The sequence below is a fragment of the Dendrobates tinctorius genome, unplaced genomic scaffold (genome assembly GCF_039654945.1).
Source record: "Dendrobates tinctorius isolate UK_male_01 unplaced genomic scaffold, ASM3965494v1 ptg000040l, whole genome shotgun sequence".
Lineage (NCBI taxonomy): Eukaryota > Metazoa > Chordata > Amphibia > Anura > Dendrobatidae > Dendrobates > Dendrobates tinctorius.
This window is the reverse complement of record NW_027361708.1, coordinates 33,040,944-33,062,696: the sequence shown is the minus strand read 5'-3', so window position 1 is coordinate 33,062,696 and position 21,753 is coordinate 33,040,944. Positions and strand designations below refer to the sequence as shown.

The 21,753-nt window shown below is 41.0% G+C and overlaps 1 protein-coding gene across 2 annotated transcripts in view; it reads right to left on the bottom strand.

Moving 5' to 3' along the window:
• Positions 1-21,753, bottom strand: part of UNC5B (unc-5 netrin receptor B) — a 248,751-nt gene that overhangs the window by 33,317 nt on the left and 193,681 nt on the right. The window contains exons 6-12 of one of the 2 annotated variants that reach the window (XM_073574899.1): positions 17,731-17,898; positions 17,380-17,544; positions 16,699-16,731; positions 7,360-7,554; positions 4,932-5,303; positions 2,977-3,064; positions 1,942-2,110 (exon numbers count right to left, since the gene is read on the bottom strand). In XM_073574899.1, coding sequence (XP_073431000.1) covers positions 1,942-2,110; positions 2,977-3,064; positions 4,932-5,303; positions 7,360-7,554; positions 16,699-16,731; positions 17,380-17,544; positions 17,731-17,898 — 1,190 coding nt within the window. The remainder of the gene's footprint in view (positions 1-1,941; positions 2,111-2,976; positions 3,065-4,931; positions 5,304-7,359; positions 7,555-16,698; positions 16,732-17,379; positions 17,545-17,730; positions 17,899-21,753) is intronic. The other variant, XM_073574900.1, reaches the window with a different exon arrangement.

The window sequence follows — 21,753 nt, the reverse complement described above, 5'->3', positions numbered from 1 at the left end:
GTGGCGAATATAAAAGCAGTACAGAAAAAAAATGTTTTTCTTTCCAATTATGTTTTTCCTAATGTATCACTAGAGGGCGCTATCTGACCCAACGATGCAGAAATAAGGAGGAAAGGGATCCTATGCCTGTAGGGAAAACCACATTGGGAGAATTTACACATCACCAGCAACCTCTCGGCACCACTACAAGCAAATGATATCAGATTAATATTAGGCTTCATAAATAGGCATGTATAGAATATGAAAGTGCTGGTATGGAGGGGCACACAAGGATCATTACAGCACAATTAGAGGTTACGGCCTAGATAAATCCGTTACACAATGCAACATGGACTCAATACAAAGCCTGGCAGTGATCTCCCAGACATGTTCCTCAGGTGAGCGCTCATCTAATAGACCTTTCCAATCTGTAGCTCTCCGGCTGTTTGCATGACCATGATTTCTAGCTATGGGGTCATGCTGGGAGTTTTGTAGCAGCTGGAGATCTGAGACAGCAAACATAGGCCAAATGATTTAAAATACAGTAGTAAGGCTATGTGCACACGTCCAGAATTCCCGTGGATTTTATGCGTTTTTGCCGCATTTTTTTCACCATGAAAATGCATAAAATAAGCAACCCATTGTATTCAATGGCATTCCGCACATGCCGTGCTAATGCTGCGTATTTTTCTGCGGCAGAATTGCATCATGGAAAAATACGCAGCATGCTCATTCTTTTTGTGGAATCGCAGGAATTCCGCACACATAAGAATGCATTGTTACGCTTACTTTCTGCATGTGGCTATGTAAGTAAGCGGATCATGTGCGGATGGTACCCACCGTCTGGAGGAGAGGAGACTGTCCTCCAGGCCCTGGGTACCATATCCCTGTAAAAAAAATAATTAAAATAAAAACTCGTGATATTCTCACCTTCCGGCGTCCCCCGCAGCGTTCCCAGGCCTCAGCGATGCTCCCAGCAACTCTTATTCCCAGGCGATGCTTTGCGACAATGACCTGTGATGATGTAGCGGTCTCGGGAGATGCTATGACATCTGGGGTCATTGTCGCAAGGCATCACTGGAAACGGGAGTTGCCGGGAGCATCGTGAGGCCTGGGGATGCTGCGGGGGACGCCGGAAGGTGAGAATATCACAATTTATTTTTTTTATTATCTTTTTACTACTGATGCTGCATAGGCAGCCTCAATAGTAAAAAGTTGGTCACACTTGTCAAACACTATGTTTGACAAGTGTGACCAACCTGTCAATCGGTTTTCCAAGCGATGTTACAGATCGCTTGGAAAACGCTAGCATTAAACGCTAGTTTTTCGCGGGAATTACGCATGCGGATTTCTCGCGGATTTCCAGCGGCAGGAGTGGGCGCGGAAATTTACGCGGCAATTCCACACGTGTGCACATAGCCTTACACCTCACTGGCCTTTTAGAGCTAAATGGGTTGTCTGACAACAAAATAATGTTTCTTTAAGGCATCGATGGTTTTAAAATAATAAAGAAAGGCATACTAAACGCAGGATGTTCCGGAGGTCTGTGCCTGTTCCGTTCAGAAGTTAGAAAGATTGGCTGCAGCGGTCAAAGAGACTAGAACAGCGTGCCTTGTAAGAAACATCTGATAATGCTCTCTTCTAGGTTTCTGATTTGTGACTGGCTGCAGCAGTCCTGTATGCTCCCGACAGAGCAGACACCACTTCGATAATTGGCGCTAACTTCTGGAGTATCTCACACTGAATCTGAAGGGGCCCTGGAAGGTGAGTAAGCCTCTGTATATTTGTATTAAAAAATGCTTAAAGTTTTTGTTGGCCGGACAACCCCTTTAACAATGTTGGCACCCCTAATGTTTATTTGTTACCAACTGTTTCGATTAAGACATATGTAAAGCAGATAACAGACTCGTCAGCGTCGACAAGTGTTCCACACACCACCGGTGAATGCCAAGACGTTCCTACCTCCCAGTTTCCTTGGTGAGACTGAGTCTTCAGCTGTAAGATCCAGTCCGATGTGGCTGTATCTGCACAGTGAGGGATGGTGAGAATGACCGGTCTGCACAGCAGAAGTCCAGTGGGCCCGCAAGTCACTATAGGGCTCAAAACAGTCTGTGTCCCTTCCGAAGGCAGACTGCAAATAAAGAATGACCAATCAGCAGACATTTTTTAAAAAAAAAACTTTAAAATTAAAAGGGATTGCCAACCACTGGACAACCCCAACTTAATCAATTCAGGACCTTAATGAGAATACAAACAATATATAGTCACCTCCCACAGTGGTGCCGTTCCAGCAATGTTGGCGCCGCTGTTCCCAGAGAGAGTTATGTGATACTGTGGTGTGATGTGCAGGCTGCAGCCAATCAGCGGCCTCTGTTTAGCTGCAGCTTATCAATATTCCATCAGGGTGGACGTTTGCTCTGATGAAATAGTAAAGGCTGCAGCTAAACAGAGGCCGTTGATTGTCTGCAGCAGCGCCAACATTGCTGGAACGGCACCGCTGTGGGAGGGGACTATATACTGTTTGTATTTTATGTGAGGTCCTGAATTGATTGAGCACAGATTATCCAGTAGTAGACAATCCTGGTAAGGTCTGCAGAATATTATCTTGCCGAGAAGAAATTAATCTCAAAACAAGGACGAGTGCATGCATAGACATAGTGACTTAAAGGGAGAGAGGGGTCAGCCTGGCTGTCAGGGCAAGAGCCATTGCTCCTTAGTGACATCTAACTAGGCATCTCCACTATGATATTCATAGGCATAGCAAGTGTATAACACATAGGAGTCAGAATGAGACATCCCCTTTAAGAACCAATCCATCCATCTAATTGCATTTATATAAACTAGATTGAACCACATACAGGCCACTGTAACTGTCCCAGACTGACAGCTGCTTTATGTAACTTCACTCAAAGCGCAAAACGTCCCTTCTGGAAGCCCATGGCAATGTGTGGCAGGAACATTCATTTATATGTGAAGATTTAAAAGGTAAATACTTACACAGTGTTCTCCCTCTTATTAATCATTAAATACATTTCATAGTATTTTCCCTGTGGGATCGCTCCATGTGGAATCAGCAAGCTCACACCTGTCAAATTAAAAATGCATTTATTCAAAATATCCACGAGGAACCAGCAAAGGAGATGATACAAATGTGGCAGAAAAGGGCAATTCATTGAGAATGCTTGCACATTTACAGTTACCATGGACCAACCAACTGGGATTTTATGATACAGATGTGCGAATTGCCTCTTCAGTGAGGACTAAAACTCTAGCGCCACCTATTGGAAGTAGCAATCCTAAAAGTCAATATCGACCCTTTAAATGCCTTGCCATAGGACTTAGGATGAAAGCCAAACCAGAATCTCAGTTTCCAGATACGGTACTGCCCCCATCAGTGTAAAGTATGAGATCTAATTTGGCTAGGTGAGATCTTATATGCATTGCATGGCCTATAAGTCTCCTCACTCTGACATTCCAGGCTTGGCTTGTCACTCTCCACAAGGACAAATGTTAGATCCCATGATATAGATGTGAATGTTTAGGCTGTGTTCACACACAGCGTTTTTTTCGCGGTTTTTCCCGCGGATTTGCCAAAAAATCCGCGGGGAAAAACGCGAAAAAGAAGCTTCCCATTCATTTCTATGCATTTAGCACTTTTTGTGCACATTGATGCGTTTTTCACCGTGAAAAAACCGCATTGCGGTAAAAAACGCAGCATGCTCATTAATGTCGTGTTTTTTTCCGCATTTCTGGCTTTTGTGTCTAGAAACTGCATGGATAAAAATGCAAAAAAAACCACGCAAAAACGCGCAGGAAAAAAAAGCGCGGTTTCTGGGAAGGGAGTCCTGTTTTTCAGCAGAAAATTTCTGCTATGTGTGCACTTAGCCTTAGGATAGACACTGGGTACATTTCCTAATAACATACAGAAATGGATTAAGACAGCCCCAAAAATGGCAAGCCAAACTCCATACCCAACAGAGTATGGCCAAGTTCTCATTACCCTAATTTCAGTACGAATGCTGTCCATGAAAAAAACCGACAAGACATAGAAAGCACTAGAACCAATGTTATTCAATCGGGTCCCTCAGAGGAGTGTTTTATTAACGGACTGAATCTGTGCATAACCTGCAGTATGAACTCTTCTCTAGCATAGGTTGGCTGAGTCTCGCTTACTTACCCAAGTCTTTAAGTGCGCGCACTATTCAGATTGCATATGAACCACAGTATGGATGAACTCAGCCTAATGGTAGCGGTTGGTTCACACGAACATATAAAAAACAGTCAAACTCTGGCATGTGATTTTTTTACGTACGCATAGACTTGAATGGGCGACTTATCCAAGTTACACAAGAAACTCACGCATGCTGCGATTTTTTTCCACGTGCAGATTCTGTCAGTGAAAAAAAATCGCTCATCTGTGCTGCCCCATTGAATAACATTATTGACTGTGTTTTTCACTTGGCTTGAAAGTAGGGTTGTGTGAACGAGCCCCAATAGTACTATATGTCATGTGCTTTTAAGACCGGCAGAGACTAAAAATACACATCACCATGGAACAATATGGGTTATGAACACGCCACTGTTAAGAGCAGTAATTGCACATTTTATTCATCACAAGCTCTTTTCAGTGCCAATTATGTTGAAGTTCAATTTACAGTAATGCCAATGTGCTGACATTTCTACAGCTTTTAAAGGGCGTAATGGCACATACGTAAACAAGAAGGAAAACTTCCAGGATATGAGTGAAATTATCATGACAGGTGCCTGTTAGAAAACAATTTATCTTAAACAGGTGCTCCGCACGATATGCATAATAATGCCGAACTACAAACATAATTATTCACAATTCCCGCGACCTCCTGGGTCTTCAGCCGAATCAACCGCGTAACGCTAAATATTCAAAAGCAGCAAAAAAAATGGTTTAAACGTGCCAACTGAAAGAGCCAACTTACCTGTGTTTGGGAAAGTCAGTCTACCCCCAAGGCTCCCAAATGTCCCCGTCACACTGTTACTAGAGTCACGTGGCAATGTCAGGAGATGCTGGCTACTGATCGTTTTATTCCTTGCGTTAATGATGTTGGTATCTGATGGGTATGTCCCGATCGGTTTAGGACCAAGCAAGTCATCGTGTATTCCAGGAGAAGTCCCCACTGGGGAAGAATTGAAGACTTTTATCTTTAGATTTGGTAGTGGATCTAACAAGGGAGAGTTGGTCATGGGAATTTTGTCTACAGAGTCTTGTAATGCGTACATATGGCCTCGATATATACCGGCGTTGGCAGTCAAATCTGGCTGCATTGATGGGTGTAATAAATGGGAGTTGTCTGCAAAAATAAATATTAGATGTCAGAATTGTGACAATTTTTGGTGCAGTATCACACTTGCATTTGCTCTTTTCTAAACATTATTAAAAAAAAAAAAAGATTTCCAGTCCATAGGTTTGCCGCATTTAGTAATACAGGATAATACAATGATTGTGCAGAGTAAAATAGGTAACATTATTTTGCCTACATTATGAATTTTATAGCTCTCAAGCCTTATAGGTGTAATAGACTTTTATTATTTTTTTGTCTCTTCAACCAAGGAGACAAGCAGGATGTATCCATGAAGTCTAGACAAGCTATACTATACTATAAAATACCGGATGGTGACCACACCGCTGTAAATGAAAACATTTCAGAGATTTAGTTTTACAAACATCTAGTAAACTCTTGAATAAACCAATGCTATAATACTAGTAATTTTACTTTTAATATAGTGGGGCCTTTATAGTTTATGCTTACTACTAGATTGGCTATCGACATCAAAGCACACACATATAGAACTACGTGTATATATAAGTGTGTTCAACATTGTAATTGTAACCACAGGAAGGAAAAGTTGTGGAATTATGAAAACATAGGATGGAGAGACACGTTACGGATATGCAACAAAAACATGGAAATAACATTTTCAAAGAATCTCAATTTTTTCAGTCTTGAGTATGAACATCACGTGTAGAAGTCCTTGCATTTACACGCCTTGGCATGTTATCAGTGAGGTTATTAATGGTCTTCTGAGGAAAGACTTGCTACATTGAAAATTCGGGCAAATCATCAAGATCCGCTGCTGGAAGCTCCTTTTGCAAATTCCTAATCAATAACATCCCAGATCTTCTCCGGAGATGTTGAAGACCATGGTAGCATCTTTATGCCACATAGGCTGCTCACAATAGCTTGAGCAACATGTGGACTGGAATTATAATGTTGAAAAACTGCTCCTAATACAATTTGGAAAAATGGCTATTTCCACCACAAAATCAGTGTAACAGTAAGCTGTTAAAGTAACAAAAATAAAGACTAGAGGGGTCTGGTAACCATACATTATGCCAAAACTCACCATAATCCCAGAAGTCAGAAGGTTAAGGACTCTTCATTGACCTCACGCCACTACTCTCAAAGCCCATCATTGTGCAGAACAAGGTGGCGAAGATGGCTGAAATGGAGGTTTAGAGAGCAGTTCTGATTCTTTCTTGGATGCAATGATAGTTGGTGATTGGTCTGGACACCACATGTTTAATGCCATGAAGATGCCTTCAGGGAATGTTACACCAGTTTTGTTCCTAGGATCAAGTGGCATAACTATGTGTAGCAGGACCCTCTAGTATTCATTACAGGTATTCTAACAGCTTGATGTTAAATTGATTTGGTGGTGGAACCAATGGTAGTCCATTTTTCAACAGGACAACGCCAGGCTGCACGTTCCTCGTGCTAATGTGAGCAGCCTCTATGGCCTAAACATACTATCATGCCCTGTAGAGTCTCCGGACTTGTCTCCCATCAAGCAGATCTGGGATGTCAAGGGTCAGGAATTTGCAAAGGGAGCATTGGATCTTGATGATTTGATCTTGATGATTTGCCAAAGTGCATTCAGTGTAGCAGGACATTCCTCAGACAATCATTAATAATCTAACTGATAAGATGCCAAGGCGTGCAAGTGTCTTGGTATCAAGTATGAACATGGTGTTCATACTTGATACTGTATATAATCAAGATGCCTTGAAAATGTTGTTTCCAGTTTTCCACCATTTGCATATCATTAATATGTCTGTCTATCCATCCTGTGACTCGCATAATTCCACGACCTGCAAATTCTTGCAATTTCAATGGTGAGGAGTGTATATGTATATACTATTAATATATAAAGTGGAATGTCTCAGGAAGGTTCAGACAGTAATTACAGAAACATACAGTCAGCAATTACTATTCCCTGCATGGAATATTTCATTTATAAGCTTCATCTGTTTTGTTATTAAGACCATCTGCCAGCAACTCAGAATATGACAGTTAATGAGCATTCACAGTAGTGGATAGGTAATGGGGTCGAGCATATTAGCCATACCGTGCCTAGAAGTCTTGAAGTTCACGGGATGGAAGCCTCCAGTTAGAGCAGCTGAGGAATCTGTGATGTCGGTGTCAAAATCCCGGCAGTTGCGCCTGTACACAACTATCCCAACAGCCATGAGGATAATAATGAAGATGAAAATGGCAACGACCAGACCAGCATAGAGAGCAACATCTCCTGTTGAGTCCAACACTATTGAAGAAAAGAAAACACTGCTAAGCAATCTCTTAACCACAACTTATTAGATGTAGAATAGGACACTGATATTTTAACATTTGTGGTACAATATATCAAACTGAACAAAATGTGCACATAAATTAATTCTGCTTATTACACATTTGTGGTCTACAATGTGGTTTTGTGAGTTCCCTCTGGAACATTTATGAATGGGTAGGACCATGAAATATCAGCATTTTGGTCTATTTACTACGCAGATATTTTGGGGTTTGGGGGTTGTTTGGTAATGGTCAGCAGTTTGTTGGATACTCAGCATCCACTGAATAAGTTTAGGGGTTTCGGTAAGTCAATAAGTGAATGTAAAGTATACAATAATCTGCTGTGCAATAACCAAATGAAATCCCAAGTTATTTGTACATGGTTAATCAGCCATCACTTTTTATACTTCATGATAGACAACTTAATATACAATTAGAAATGTAGAGGGGATCACAGCCAACTTGTTTAATATGAAGGACCTAGCAGTGGCCGATTTTGCCCATTACTGTATGAAAGAGAAATGTAAGCTCAAAAATTCAATATAAATTTGAAAGGAGCATTACTTAACCAATTATAAATGAAATACAACCTTTATTAAAGCTTATCTAAAAACAAGACAACCACACAGAAAACCAACAATTAACCGTGTCACTTATTTTGGCCCTACACTGGGGCCCTGATAGCAGCTACCTACCAGCGGAGGTTGGCACCCTACACACAATCGAGATTGGCGCCCCCACTCCACGATGGCTGACCCTATTGCTCCTAAATAACCCTGGACTGGTGAGGCACACAGTCACCCATTTAACCAGGAAAGGAGTGTAAAGGTGTCGCCGATATGGGTAGGTTAGGCAACAATAGAAAAAGTGCAAACAAAGTGCTATAAACACAAGACAAAGTGACATGTGCAGACAAATGAGTACCTGACTATACTGTTCCCTGTGACTGAAAAACTTCCTGTCAGTGGAGGCTGGCACCCTACTGGTCAGCGGAATGGCGCCCCCGCTCCACGACGGCCATCCCTAAAGTCCGATATGACTGATAAATCATGGACTTCATCAACTACTAACCTTGAGTACCCTTTTATTGTTATCAATATGAATTATAAATATTTTTTTCTCATATGGGCCAATATTGGACTAATGGGTTAAAATGTACCTTCTGGCTATCTAGTTTTTGCTATCCTTATTTGATTTATCAGTCATATCAGGGTCTTTAGGGATAGCCGTTGTGGAGCGAGGGCGCCATTCCGCTGACCAGTAGGGTGCCAACCTCCGCTGACAGGAAGGTTTTCAGTCACAGGGAACAATATAGTCAGGTACTCATTTGTCTGCACGTCACTTTATGTCTTGTGATTACAGCACTTTGTTTGCACTTTTTCTATTGTTGCCTAACCTACCCATATCGGCGACATCTTTACACTCCTTTCCTGGTTAAATGGGTGACTGTGTGCTGCACCAGTCCAGGGTTATTTAGGAGCAACAGGGTCAGGAGCAACAGGGTCAGCCATCATGGAGCGGGGGCGCCAATCTCGATTGTGTGTAGGGTGCCAACCTCTGCTGGTAGGTAGCTGCCATCAGGGCCCCAAGTGTAGGGCCAACATAGGTGACACGGTTAATTGTTGGTTTTCTGTGTGGTTGTCTTGTTTTTAGATAAGCTTTAATAAAGGTTGTATTTAATTTATAATCGATTTTGCCCATTAAAGGTAAAAGGGTTATTGAGCGGAGACCATTTCTATATCTATTACCTGCATATTACATGTGTGACGGAATGAAAAAGTGTCCAATTTCTTCTATTTTGTTAATCTGTCACATCTAAAAAGGGAAGTCAAGGACTTTTATATTGATGGTCTATCCTTTGGATGAGCCATCAATATCTGATCGGCAGGGTAGCGACACCAGGCACATCCGCCAATCAGATGTTCCTGGTGCTTGTTTCAGATCATTTAATTTTAATAAATGATAAAACAGAACACAAGTAACCACAAAATGCAGCTTTTAAATGAGCATTATATTTATTGAAGATAAAAATTGATTCAAAATCTATAGCACAAAAAAGATATTGTTTGTAGACTTCTTTAAGCATGACCTGACTTAAAGGTTTTGTCAGAACCTTGACTTGGTCACTCCAAAACCTTAGTTTTGTTTCTTTTCAGCCATGCAGAGGTACTCTTTCTTGAATGCTTTAGTAAATCGTCCTGCTGCAAAACCGAACTGTTCTTGAACTTTAGGTCACAAACTGACGGGATCTACATTCTTCTTCAGGATTTTCTGATAGCAGAATCCATGGTTTTCCGCCTTCAGAGAATCTTCATCCTTGGCTGCAGTTTGTTACAAAAAAGCTTACTGGACACTGGGAGCAGCACCAGACACTATCCAGCTAATGCCTAAATGTATTTAGTTTTTTTGACTATACTTCCTGTGCAGCTTCACTGAGAGGCGTCTCAAATGTGACGTCACAGGAGGCTGGGGCTGCACTCACTCCTCGCAGCATCCATCGCCCCTCCTGTAACAGGACGTCATCAGGGGGAGCGATGTAGTTATGTATTAGCTTCTTGCATTGCCGCCCCCTCTGAAAACTTCCTGGCTCATGAATGCCATGGGAGAGGTGAGTGCAAGGCCAGCTCTCTGCTTCTAATCTCTAATGGCGCCATATCTTCTAACTGAAAGAAGGCATCGTCTGGTGGCGGAGATAGAAGCCATGAGTGACATTAACATTATTCCACAGCTTCTAGCACTGCACTCAAACTAATCATCATCAGATGACAGTGCAAGAGGCAGTGAGTGATACAAGTGCTTCTCTCAAATGGTGATTCATTTGAGGGCGGTGCTAGAAGGTGTGGGGCAGCGCTAGTGTTATTCACAGCTTCTAGCACTGCCCCTAGACGTCTTCTTTCAGTTAGAAGCTATAGTGGCGATCGAAGCAGACAGCCGGTTCTGTACTCACATCTGCCACAGCATCCATTACCCAGGATCCAGGATGTCTTCAGACGAGGTGATGCAAAAAACTAGTGAGTAACTGCAGCCCTGCCCCATGGTGATGTCCCATTCCAGGAGGGGCAATGGATGCTGTGGGGAGCGACTTCAGCCCTAGTCTCATGTGACGTCACATTTGAAACGCCAAACAAAACGTGACACTGAAGTACAGTAACAAAAAACACATTAAGGGTTTAGCTAGATAGGGAAAACTATACAGCATTGTGTAAAAAGCAAATTACCAAAGCGAGTAGGTGCAAAAATAAATAGTTAGAAAACACATATGACATGTTGGACCAATCCTTTAACTCCTCAGTCCGGGGAGAATTATCCCTAATGTATTGGTTTGTGCCCTCTCATGATTGCCATATTTGCCTGCTGTCTTTCTTATTGTAAGATTTTGCGCATTGATCTTAAAAAGGGGTATTTTCATGTTAATAAATTGTTTCATTTATTAAAACAGTGTAAAAATAAGCAAGTTTGCAATTGATTTTCTTTTCCTGTCTGCTATCATTCTAATGCTAAGAGAGCTTTAATCTTACATAGTTTAAAGCTTGTTGCCAAGAAACTCAGCCAATATATTCTGCCCAGTATGCTCAGTAGTTACATTCCAGGAGAAGAGTTAACTCCTATGATCCCAATCGACTCGCTCTCTAGCCCATTCATTTCTATACAGTAGTCACAGATCAGCTCCTGACAGGTCTCTTATCAGTCCTGCATAACCACAATGCCCTGGTCTCCCTACCATCAGTTTTCAGTGCAGTTCTACAACCCATTTTCCTGAGCTTGTGCTTGTTCAAATGCTTTATCTTCATACAAAAATATCGTGATAATAGTGTTGACTTAAAAAAATGACAACAGCAGAAAGTATGGTTACTTAAGGTAGTGTGCCCACCCTCCTAGCATCCAAGAAGTAAGGGGCCTGCAAAGCTGTGAGATGCTTAACACACAACTTGAGAATATCCCTTCAACTTGGGCAAGTGAGGCCTATAGTTATTTAAATGCTCAGTTAGGTTCTTTTGTGATCTCCTGGATGTGTATTCGATGCTCTCTTGGAGAAATTTGGGTAAGCCAGCCACTTCTTGGAAGGTTCACCGGTGTTCCAAGTTTTCTCCATTTGTGGTCAGTGGCTCGAAGTGTAGTTTGCTTAAGTCCTAGTGCCTAAACAATGTCTTGTCTTTTTAACCCTCTCCAGACATATACGATTTTTAAAGTTTTGCATCTGTTATTGAATCAATTTAGAATGTGGCACGAGGTGCTTTGTTTTGAGACCTTCTAGTCTGGAGAAAAGTACAAAAGACAGACGCAGGCAATCCATCACCCGTTGTCTTATGTTTTAAGGACAATCGTTCCTTCAGTAGATTTTATCAACATATAATCGGACTCATGTCTTGTTTTCTTCAGTGAGACACATTGCTGAAGATTTCAATCACTTACTAGATCGAAAGAGCAGCTTAGACTTATTCCATCGGCAATGCAGGTGAATTTTTTATTGTACATATGTTTATTGTACTATTTCCAAACCTCACTATCCTAGAGCAATGTATAATTGTATTAAATAATTTATACAAGCGATTTAAATATTTTATGACGTACATTTAATTAATTGTTCCTTCGCAGACCCTGTTTATGCAGCAATTTCATGTAATGTTTGTAATAAACTGTGTACGGCGGGAAAGATGACGGGTAGTTTACATCATCTTGGCAATGCAGTAACTAGTTTTATACCCCCAAAAGTTTTTTTTTGCTGATGCTGCAATACTCGGCATGCAAGCTGCATTATGTTCATTAAACATAATGAATGTGCAAAAGGATAAATTAAATTACACTTGCCCCTTTACAATAATAGAGATGGCGATTTTTCTGAGCAAGTGCAATATTTTTCATAAGAGATGGTAATCTTGATTACTCATTGGAGAGCCCTTAATGTAAACCTGTCAGTGACCAGACTGATAAACTTAATGTTTTCCAACAGCACTATAAGTTGTAATTTTGTAGTATACTATTGGAGGTGGTGACTGCCCCCACATTTGGTTGTGCACTCCTCCTATAAGCCCAAGGCTGTTTTTACTTCGTGATGGATCCTATTTGCCCCTTAAGTTTTTAGACAATAGAGGCATATTTGATAAATATTAGGTTTAGGGTCCCAACAAATAAAAGCATGTCTTGTGGCTGATGGGCTTTCATGAATTGGCCAATTTATGCGCTAAGTATATTCTATATAGCAGTAATGCAATCCCAATTTTAAATATTCAATGTTCCATGGATGCTGACATGTGCCTCTAATAGCCACGGGTGGAAACGAGATCCACCCACGGCTGTTAACCAATTAAATGCCACTGTCAAACTCTGACAGAGGCATTTAAATCGCGCTTCCGGTAAGCGCAACGGAAATCCCACCCATCAGAACCAGTGTCACATGACCGCGGGTCGCTAATGGGTTGGCATGACAACCAGAGGTCTCCAGCAGACCTCTATGGTTGTCATAGCCATATTGCTATGAGCACAGCAAGATGGTCAACACTCTGATCATCACCTGAATGTAGCAGAGCCGATTGGATTATAACAGCTTCTAGTCTCCCATGGAAACTATTGAAGCATGCAAAAAGTAAAAGAAAAAAAAAAAAATTTAAAAATATAAAAAAAAATAAAAAAATAAATAAAAGTTCAAATCACCCACCTTTTGCTCCATTCAAAATAAAAAAAAAAATAAACAAACATGTTTGGTATTGCAGCATTCAGAATTGCCCGATCTATAAATATAAAAAAAGAATTAACCCGATCGCTAAATGGCGTAACGTGACAAAAAAACAAAACGCAAGAATTACATTTTTTTTTGGCTGCTGCAACATTGCATTAAAATGCAATAACGGGCGATCAAAAGATTGTATCTGCACCAAAATGGTACCATTAAAAACGTCAGCTTGGCGCGCAAAAAATGAGCCCTCAACCAACCCGAGATCACAAAAAATGGAGACACTATGGGTATCAGGAAATGGCGCTTTTTTTTTTTTTTTTTTTTAAACAAACTTTGGAACTTTTTTTCACCACTTACCGTAGATAAAAACGAAACTAGACATGTTTGGAGTCTATGAACTCGTAATGACCTGGAGAATCATAATGGCAGGACAGTTTTACTGAACATGGTAAAAAAAAAAAAAAAAAAAAAAAAAGCAACAACTCTGGGATTGCACATTTTTTTGTAATTTCACCACACTTGGAATTTTTTTCCCATTTTCCAGTACACGATATGTTAAAACCAATTGTGACGTTCAAAAGTCCTTGTCCCGCAAAAAACATGGCTATATTGACTGAAAAATAAAAAAGTTATGGCTCTGGGAAGAAGGGGAGCAAAATCGAAAACGCAAAAACGGAAATACCTCGGGGGTTTAAGGGGTTAATTAGTTCTGGATCCTCTCTGCCCTTTAAATTTGTAGGCAAGAGAGGCATATTTTATAAATATTTGGTTTAGAGTCCCATCACATAAAAGCACGCCTTGTCGTGGCTGATGGGATTTCATGAATTGGCCAATTTATGCGCTAAATATATTCTATATAGCAGTAATGCTGTCCCAATTTTAAATATTCAATGTTGCATAGAGCTTGACGCTTACAAAATGTTTAAACATACTGATCCCTACAGCAATTAAACCACTTCAGGATCAAGACGTGTATATGACTAAAAGAATTATTTATAAAAAATGTTACTTTATTTTAATCGATATTAAAAAACATATACTTATAAAAATAGGATACCTCAAACCCAATAGCACACCAGAAGGTCAGCTACAGCAATACAATATACAGGGGTATATGTGTGTGGTCCAGATTATTGCTTATAATTTCTATATAATTAATATGCCATCAATTATCCAATGCAAATAATTCAGAATATTGGTATTAAAGTGACATAGTGCATTCAATTTAAAGCCATACTTCAATGCCCATGTCAGCAGTGAATCGATCAATATAGTGACTGCAGAGTACCGATGATTCGGCACACTAGTGGTTAAATATTTGGGTGGCATAATGCCTTCAATTTCCACACAAAGATGATGTCACTAATAGCTGTCCGCCCATGTTCATAACAGAAAACTGAAGTCCCTTGCCCCATACATATTAGCTGTATTTAGACTGCTAAGCCGATGCAACGCCAAATGGCACGCTGACACTTCAGACCCAGACGCGTGTTTCGCTGATGCTTCTTCCAAGGGCGCCCCCTGGAAGAAGCATTAGCGTGCACTGCATAGTTGGTACATTAATTACATAGAAAGCATATGCATCAATGTATCCAAATCCAGCTTTAAACTTCTCCACAACTGTATCACGGATCTGCCTGTTGTGTTCCTTGGTCTTCATAATGCTCTCTGTGCTTCAAACAGAGCCCTGAGACTATCACAGAGCAGGTGCATTTATACGGAGACTTGATTACACACAGGTGGATTATATTTATCATAATTAGTCATTTAGGACAACATTGGATCATTCAGAGATCCACAATGAACTGCTGGAGTGAGTTTGCTGCACTGAAAGTAAAGGGGTCGAATAATATTGCATTCCCCACTTTTCAGTTTTTGAATTTCCACAAAAATTTAAAATAACCAATAAATTTTGATCAACTTCACAATTGTGTCCCACTTGTTGATTCTTCACCAAAAATTTACATTTGGTATCTTTATGTTTGAAGCATGATATGTGGGAAAAGTTCCAGGGAGCCGAATACTTTCGCAAGGCACTGTATATTCAACGTTTGCATACATCTTAGCACTTAGGGCCCCATTAAACACAACGATGTCCCAGCAATCCCACCAACGATTCAACGTGGATGGGATTGCTGGGACATTGTTAGACAGACCCTCCAGCGATCAGGACCAGTAAGCTGGTATCTAAGGTAAACAGCGGGTTTCTAAGAGCCGCGCGGCTCTTGGATACCCGCTGTTTACCCTGGAAACCAGCGTGCACGCTGATATCTAAGGTAAACAGCGGGTATCCAAGAGCCACGCTGTTTACCTTAGATACCAGCGTGCAGCGTCGCTGATCGTTGCTCTCCCGCTGCCACACGCAGCTATGCGTGCTGGCCAGTGGAAGACCAACGATCAAAAAATGGCCCAGGATGATTCTGCACGATCAGCGATGCCCGGCGGGGGGGGCGGTCGCTGATGTGTGTCACACACAGCGATGTCGCTGGCGAGATCGCTGATGCGTCACAAAATCAGCGATCTCGCTGTGTGTGACGGGGCCTTTACAGAGGCTCCTGTATTCTTTTGTTTGCATAGTGATCAGACTGATACATTGTTGTTGGAAAAGATTCAACTCGAATTGTAATTTGCTGACTTGTATGAATGGAGTTAGCTGCCATTGAAGTCCCATGGGTGGAGTGAGCATACAGAGAGCTGTCAATCACTGAGCAGGACGCCTAATGTTCACTTAAACATCAATTTAAATAAAGAAAAAGTTGCAGTAAAAATATAGTAATGTGCTAGCATTATTATGCTGCCTATACCTGGGTACAGAGCAGCATGATCAACATGAAAGCTGTCCTTTATTGCTGCCTAAAGAATGTGTATAGGTGCTCAATGGAGTAGACATTTTACTGCGTGTTATTGCACAAAGCACAAACATGCGGCACCAGCAGATCTGCGGAATCTTTCTGGAGGAGTAAGGCTATGTGGCTTTATTATTTTTCAGGCTGCAGATGTGGCAGGTTTTACACAACATTTCAGAGATAGCAGCTGGTCACTAGCGCTAATGTCTGGAAAGTGAATTGAAATGACTGTCATTTGCTACAGCTCATCACGATATCCTGTGTGATGGGCAGTTTTACAGAGGACTGCTGGAATCCTAAAATGGGACTGCATCACGAGTTAACAGCTATTGGGAAGGAAATAACTGGCTGGCTATTGCACTACATTTGCGCCTCTGGTTCCTACAGCCTTGTTGAGTGCACTTTGATGAATATTGTTTTTCAGAACAAAATCACTGATTCCACTTGTGTCGTTGTGACAGATGTCTCGGAGGAAAGCGTAAAATCATATGACCCCAAATGTGGCGGATCCAATGAAGCCAAAGTGATCAATCATGCAAAACAGGCAAAGCAAAATAAACATGATGAGCAAAAAAAATGAAAGTGATGAAATGAAACTTACAATGACTTTTTGGCTCACCTAACACTCTCTTGTCTATTAGGAACAAAAAAAAATGAAATTAGTGTTCGTGGTAAAAGATGGAGCAATTACAATGGAAACAACGGGAAATGAGACAATTACAATAAAAATGGACACGATGATGGAATATCAAGAACTAATGCCATCTAAGGGGTAACGTTCCTCCTTGTGGAGAGTGACATACCGGCTCTGGCATGCCTAGGCAGGGAGGCTTATTCGCTGTGCAATGCCCCTCTGGGAAATTTAATATGCAAATTGCCTCTTCAGAGGACTTGAACTCTATAGCGCCACCTGTTGGAAGCAGCAATCCTACAAGTCACCGTCGACCCTTTACGAGTCTTGCAATATGACTTGGGATAAAAGCCAAATCAGAATCACACTTTGATTAGAATGTGAAACGATTCAAAAACTAAGGCAATTTCTCATTTTGTCTTATTAGCACATGATACGGGGCAAAAGTGCAATCTTTATCTTAATAGTCAATAAAATGTTTTATAAACTGAATATAAATAGTCTTAATGTACAGAATGGGTCATATGACTATTTATAGGACTGAAATTTGACAACTTACAAAATTTTGGGGCATATATTGAAAGTGTAGATAAGAGCGCACAACTCCTGCTAAATAATAAGCATGACGATTATTATTTGTGATGCACTTACTCTGCATACACATGCCATCCGTGCAGTTTTTGGAGTCCAGCAGCATCCCGCCACAGTCTTTCCCCCCATTCTTAGGTGTAGGTGCGTTACATTCTCTGCTCCTCCAATGAGTGCATTCAGTGCTGCAGGCTGACCACTTGCTCCACTCCGTCCACCCTCCGTCAACTGCAAACCATGCCATGGCAAAATGGGTCAATAATTAAGTCTGCCAAAATGTATTCAGAATCTGCATGCATTTCGTATCTATATATATATATATATATATATATATATATATATATATATATATATATATATATATATATATATATATATGGACTGCCCGGTCACTATTACTTGGAGCACACATACCTGGGCACATAGTGGTACAAGCCAATTTCTGGAATGGTTGACCGTCACAAAAAGCTCCACCATTTAAAGGGGTTGGATTTGTACACATTCTTGTCCTCTTTTGTATACCTCGTCCACAGGGGTTGTTGCATGGAGACCACTCTGACCAGGACGACCATCCTCCATTCACTAACGTAACAAAAAAAAAAAAATCAGCTTTAACAGCCGCCATTTGCAAATCCAATTTATGGGACAGAGAGCTGCACAGTAGATTGATGGCTTATGAAACATATCAACGCTGATAACACACAGAGGAGAACTCAGCAGAGAAAAATAATAGTCGTCTTAACTAATGACTTGAAAATTATCTCTAACCATCTGGTAAACCAAGGTCCAGTCTAGAAAAATCTCTGCCACCCACCGTTGGCTGGGTAAAGTTGGCACCCAAAGCCTAATAACAGGTGCTATGGTTATTTAATTATAAGCAGATGTAATTAATTTACTACTCGGAGAGCTGCAAAGTGGTCTTTAGTTCTCTCTCCGCAGACATCTGCTACTTGAATTGCAAGCTTTTCTGTGCAGAAACATTAGCCATCAGTCAAATTATTATGATTTCCTCGGATAAAAAGTATGTCTCTTGTCCCTAATGAGCGCCATTCATTTCAGCCTTGTCTCCTGTATTCTTCTGATTAATTTAACCATCACTGTTGTGGATTGTCATTTAATCACATATCTGTTTCGGAGTCTGCAGCTCTAATGCGAGTCTACAGCTAAAGCCTGAGGCAAACATCAGTGCAAAACCATCATTTCTACACGTGATGACCGATGCAAATGTAATGTAAGTTGCAGAATAAACTTTTGCTCCAATTTGTGTATCTACTTTTCTCAAGTAAGGTGAGGAGTTGTCACAAAAAGCATGATCATGTTCTCAATTGAGCAACCAAATATGAAATAGTTGCCCTGATTATTAAGGTCGATGCACGCTGAAAAATTATCGTGAACGGTACACGTAACTTTTGGAGAATTTATCAGGCGGGATTCGTCATGCCCCATCCATGCTACACTCAGTCACAAAATTTTCGTTCAACTTTAAGTTGCGCTAAAAATTTGCCAATTTTCAAAGTGGTTTACGCCACCTTGATGAACTTGATTCTTTGAGAACTTTCTTACGTCTGTGTAAGAACGGTCAGAAGTTACGGAGTATTTTTGGTAACTAATCTACCACTAATGCACTTTGTGGAACATATTGTCAACCATCAATTCATACATGTGAAAAAAAACAAACATCCTCATACATTCCTATTCTAAAATAAGTAGACTTTAGGAGATATGGCTTCAGTGATGGTCCTTGGGAACCTTACATGTATTTGTAAAAAGCATACTGTGTACAGCCTTTACGATGACTAAAATAAAAGTAAAAAGTTACTATACTATCCAGCAATAAGTGTTGTCAATAATGTCTTTTTCCTTCCAGCAAATTCACCTGAAGCACTGCAGATACTTATCTGCTGAGGAAATAGCCCGACCATGGCAGGTTGTTTTGGGTAATTGTTATATAAAATGAATCTGACTGCAGTTTTCAAGATTACAGACAAGGTGTATTTCTGAGGCAGACATTTACAGATATTTATTAAGACATAAACCCCGGTTTTTCTGGAAACTAATCTGCTAAAAATATCATGCCTACTGATAATCCTATATAAACCCGCTCACCATTACACTACTCTTCCGTAGAATGTTCTACATAAGTTTTATCATTAGAATTCTCTTTCTGCTTCCCCTTCCAATTTTTCCCATTTTATAAAGTGCTGTCATAATGCTAGTTTATAATATGTGGGGGTCCAACCTCAGTTTCTACAATTGACTCTACAAATAAAGGGAATGTAGTGCTGGCTTAGGCCTCTTTCACACTTCAGTTTTTTGCATCAGTTATAATCCGCCAAAAAGGCGGACAAGCGGATCCGTTCTCAACTGATGTGAACGGATGGCACAGGATCCGTTTTCAGACGGATCCTGAAAATGAAGAAATTTAAAGGAATCGCTGGAGAGAGAGAGAGAGAGAGAGAGAGAGAATGAATATTTTTTTTGTCCGGCACCCAGAAAGAAATTCGGGTTAAATCAGTGTCTGCAGGATCCGCCAGAGAAAAAAAACGTTACAAGCTCCGTTTTGAAATCTTTGAGAATGGTGACGGACAGCAACTTTTGGCGGATCCTCACAAAAAACGGATGCAACGGACAGCAATCCGCCATTAATGCAAGTCAATGGGAAAAAAACGGATCCTCAAAAAAAATTGAGGATCCGTTTTTTTTCAAAACCTGGCGGATTGTGACTGATTGTAAAAAACGGAAGTGTGAAAGAGGCCTTAGCGATGAGTCCACTGTACAGCCATATCAGTGAGAGGGCTGCTATGCAAGGTGAAAATATAAGGATATGCAGCACTCTCTCCGGTTTATTCTCAGGATTGATGGGGGTCAGACCCCTATACTGATCTGTAAGTGATTACATACCCTAACAATATGTAATGACACTATTAAATAAGAAAACAAATATGGTGATGTACATTAATTTGCCTCGTGGATGAGCAGAGGGGCATATTGTGTGTCCAATTTAATAGAAAATGTTCCGGAGCAAAGAGTCCCGGCTAGGGGAAACCGATAGAAGGGCAATTAATTATTCATTTAACGCCAAGCTGAACTCATCATTCTCCTACAGTAAGAATCACACTGCATGGGAAGTAAGGGATGTAAGAGTAAGTACAATAGGGTTTCATTAGAGGACCACTGGTATAGGAAAGAAGGTTATGCTCACCTGGTTCCGTTACCAGCGACTGCTGCAGCCCCATGGGTCGAAACAACCGATAATAATCAACAGAGGAAGGATAGGTGAGGTATTCTGCGCTATTGGTGAAGGTCCAAACTAAAATTTCAGAACCAGATAAAGTGTAGAACTGGTTTTATTTTCAACGCTCTTCAAAGTCATCCGACTTTTTTATCAAGAAAGAAACAGGACAGAACCAGTACAGAATACCCACCAATCCTTCCTGTATTGACTGTATTGGATGTAGCATACAAGGACCTAAAGGTGGACAGATGTCTTATCAAGTGAAACTTGGTTGTATCTGGACAGTTGCCTAATGCCTGAGCCGGACAAAACTGATGGTAAAGTTACTGCTCGACTTTAGCAAGGGATAAAAGATGGCTGCATGCAAAGTGTCTTTTTGAGGAGGTCAAGGATCAATTCTCCAAAAGAACTAAAGAACTAATGTGCTGGGTGACTGAACAGTCTCAGGTGGCTTCAGTATCCCTCTGATGTTTCTAAACCAAAGTGGAGGTAAAAAAAAAAAACACTGGGCAGCCTAATAAATAGAAATGAGGCCTTCAAGACATCCAACTGTGAATGATGGACTAAGGGTACCGTTACACGTAGCGATGCACCAGCGATCCCGACAACTATATGGATCGCTGGTGCATCGCTAAGTGGTCGCTAGCGAGCTGCCACACAGGCAGATCTCACCAGCGACATCGCAGTGGTCGGGGGTCGGTACTTACCTGTCAGACGTGGTGATCCTGACGTCCTCCCGCCCGCCTCCACGCCTCGCTCGTCGGCGCCACAGGAAGCCCAGCAGGAAGCGCCCGACGAGGAATGGTCCAGGAGCTTCTCGCGCGACCAACGATGAGCAGCGGGGGAGCCGGTCGGAGGTAAGTATCACATGCAGCGATATCGCTAGCAATATCGCTGCAACGTCACAAAATCGGAGACTTTACAGCGACATTGCTAGTGATATCGCAATGTGTAACGGGGGCTTAACTCTATACATGGACATCTCTTCACAATGTTGTGCAATCAAGAGATGCTATTAGGATGTCTTATCTTCCAAATATATTCTTCATTAACATCTGTACACAATATGCATGAATATTTTCATAAGTGTAGTACTACCCCATCTTACCTAACCCTGTGCTTCACAAAATCAGGAGAATGGGCACAAATGTGAATATAACTGTAGAATATCATTTTAATTGATTTTAATAAATAATCTGAAA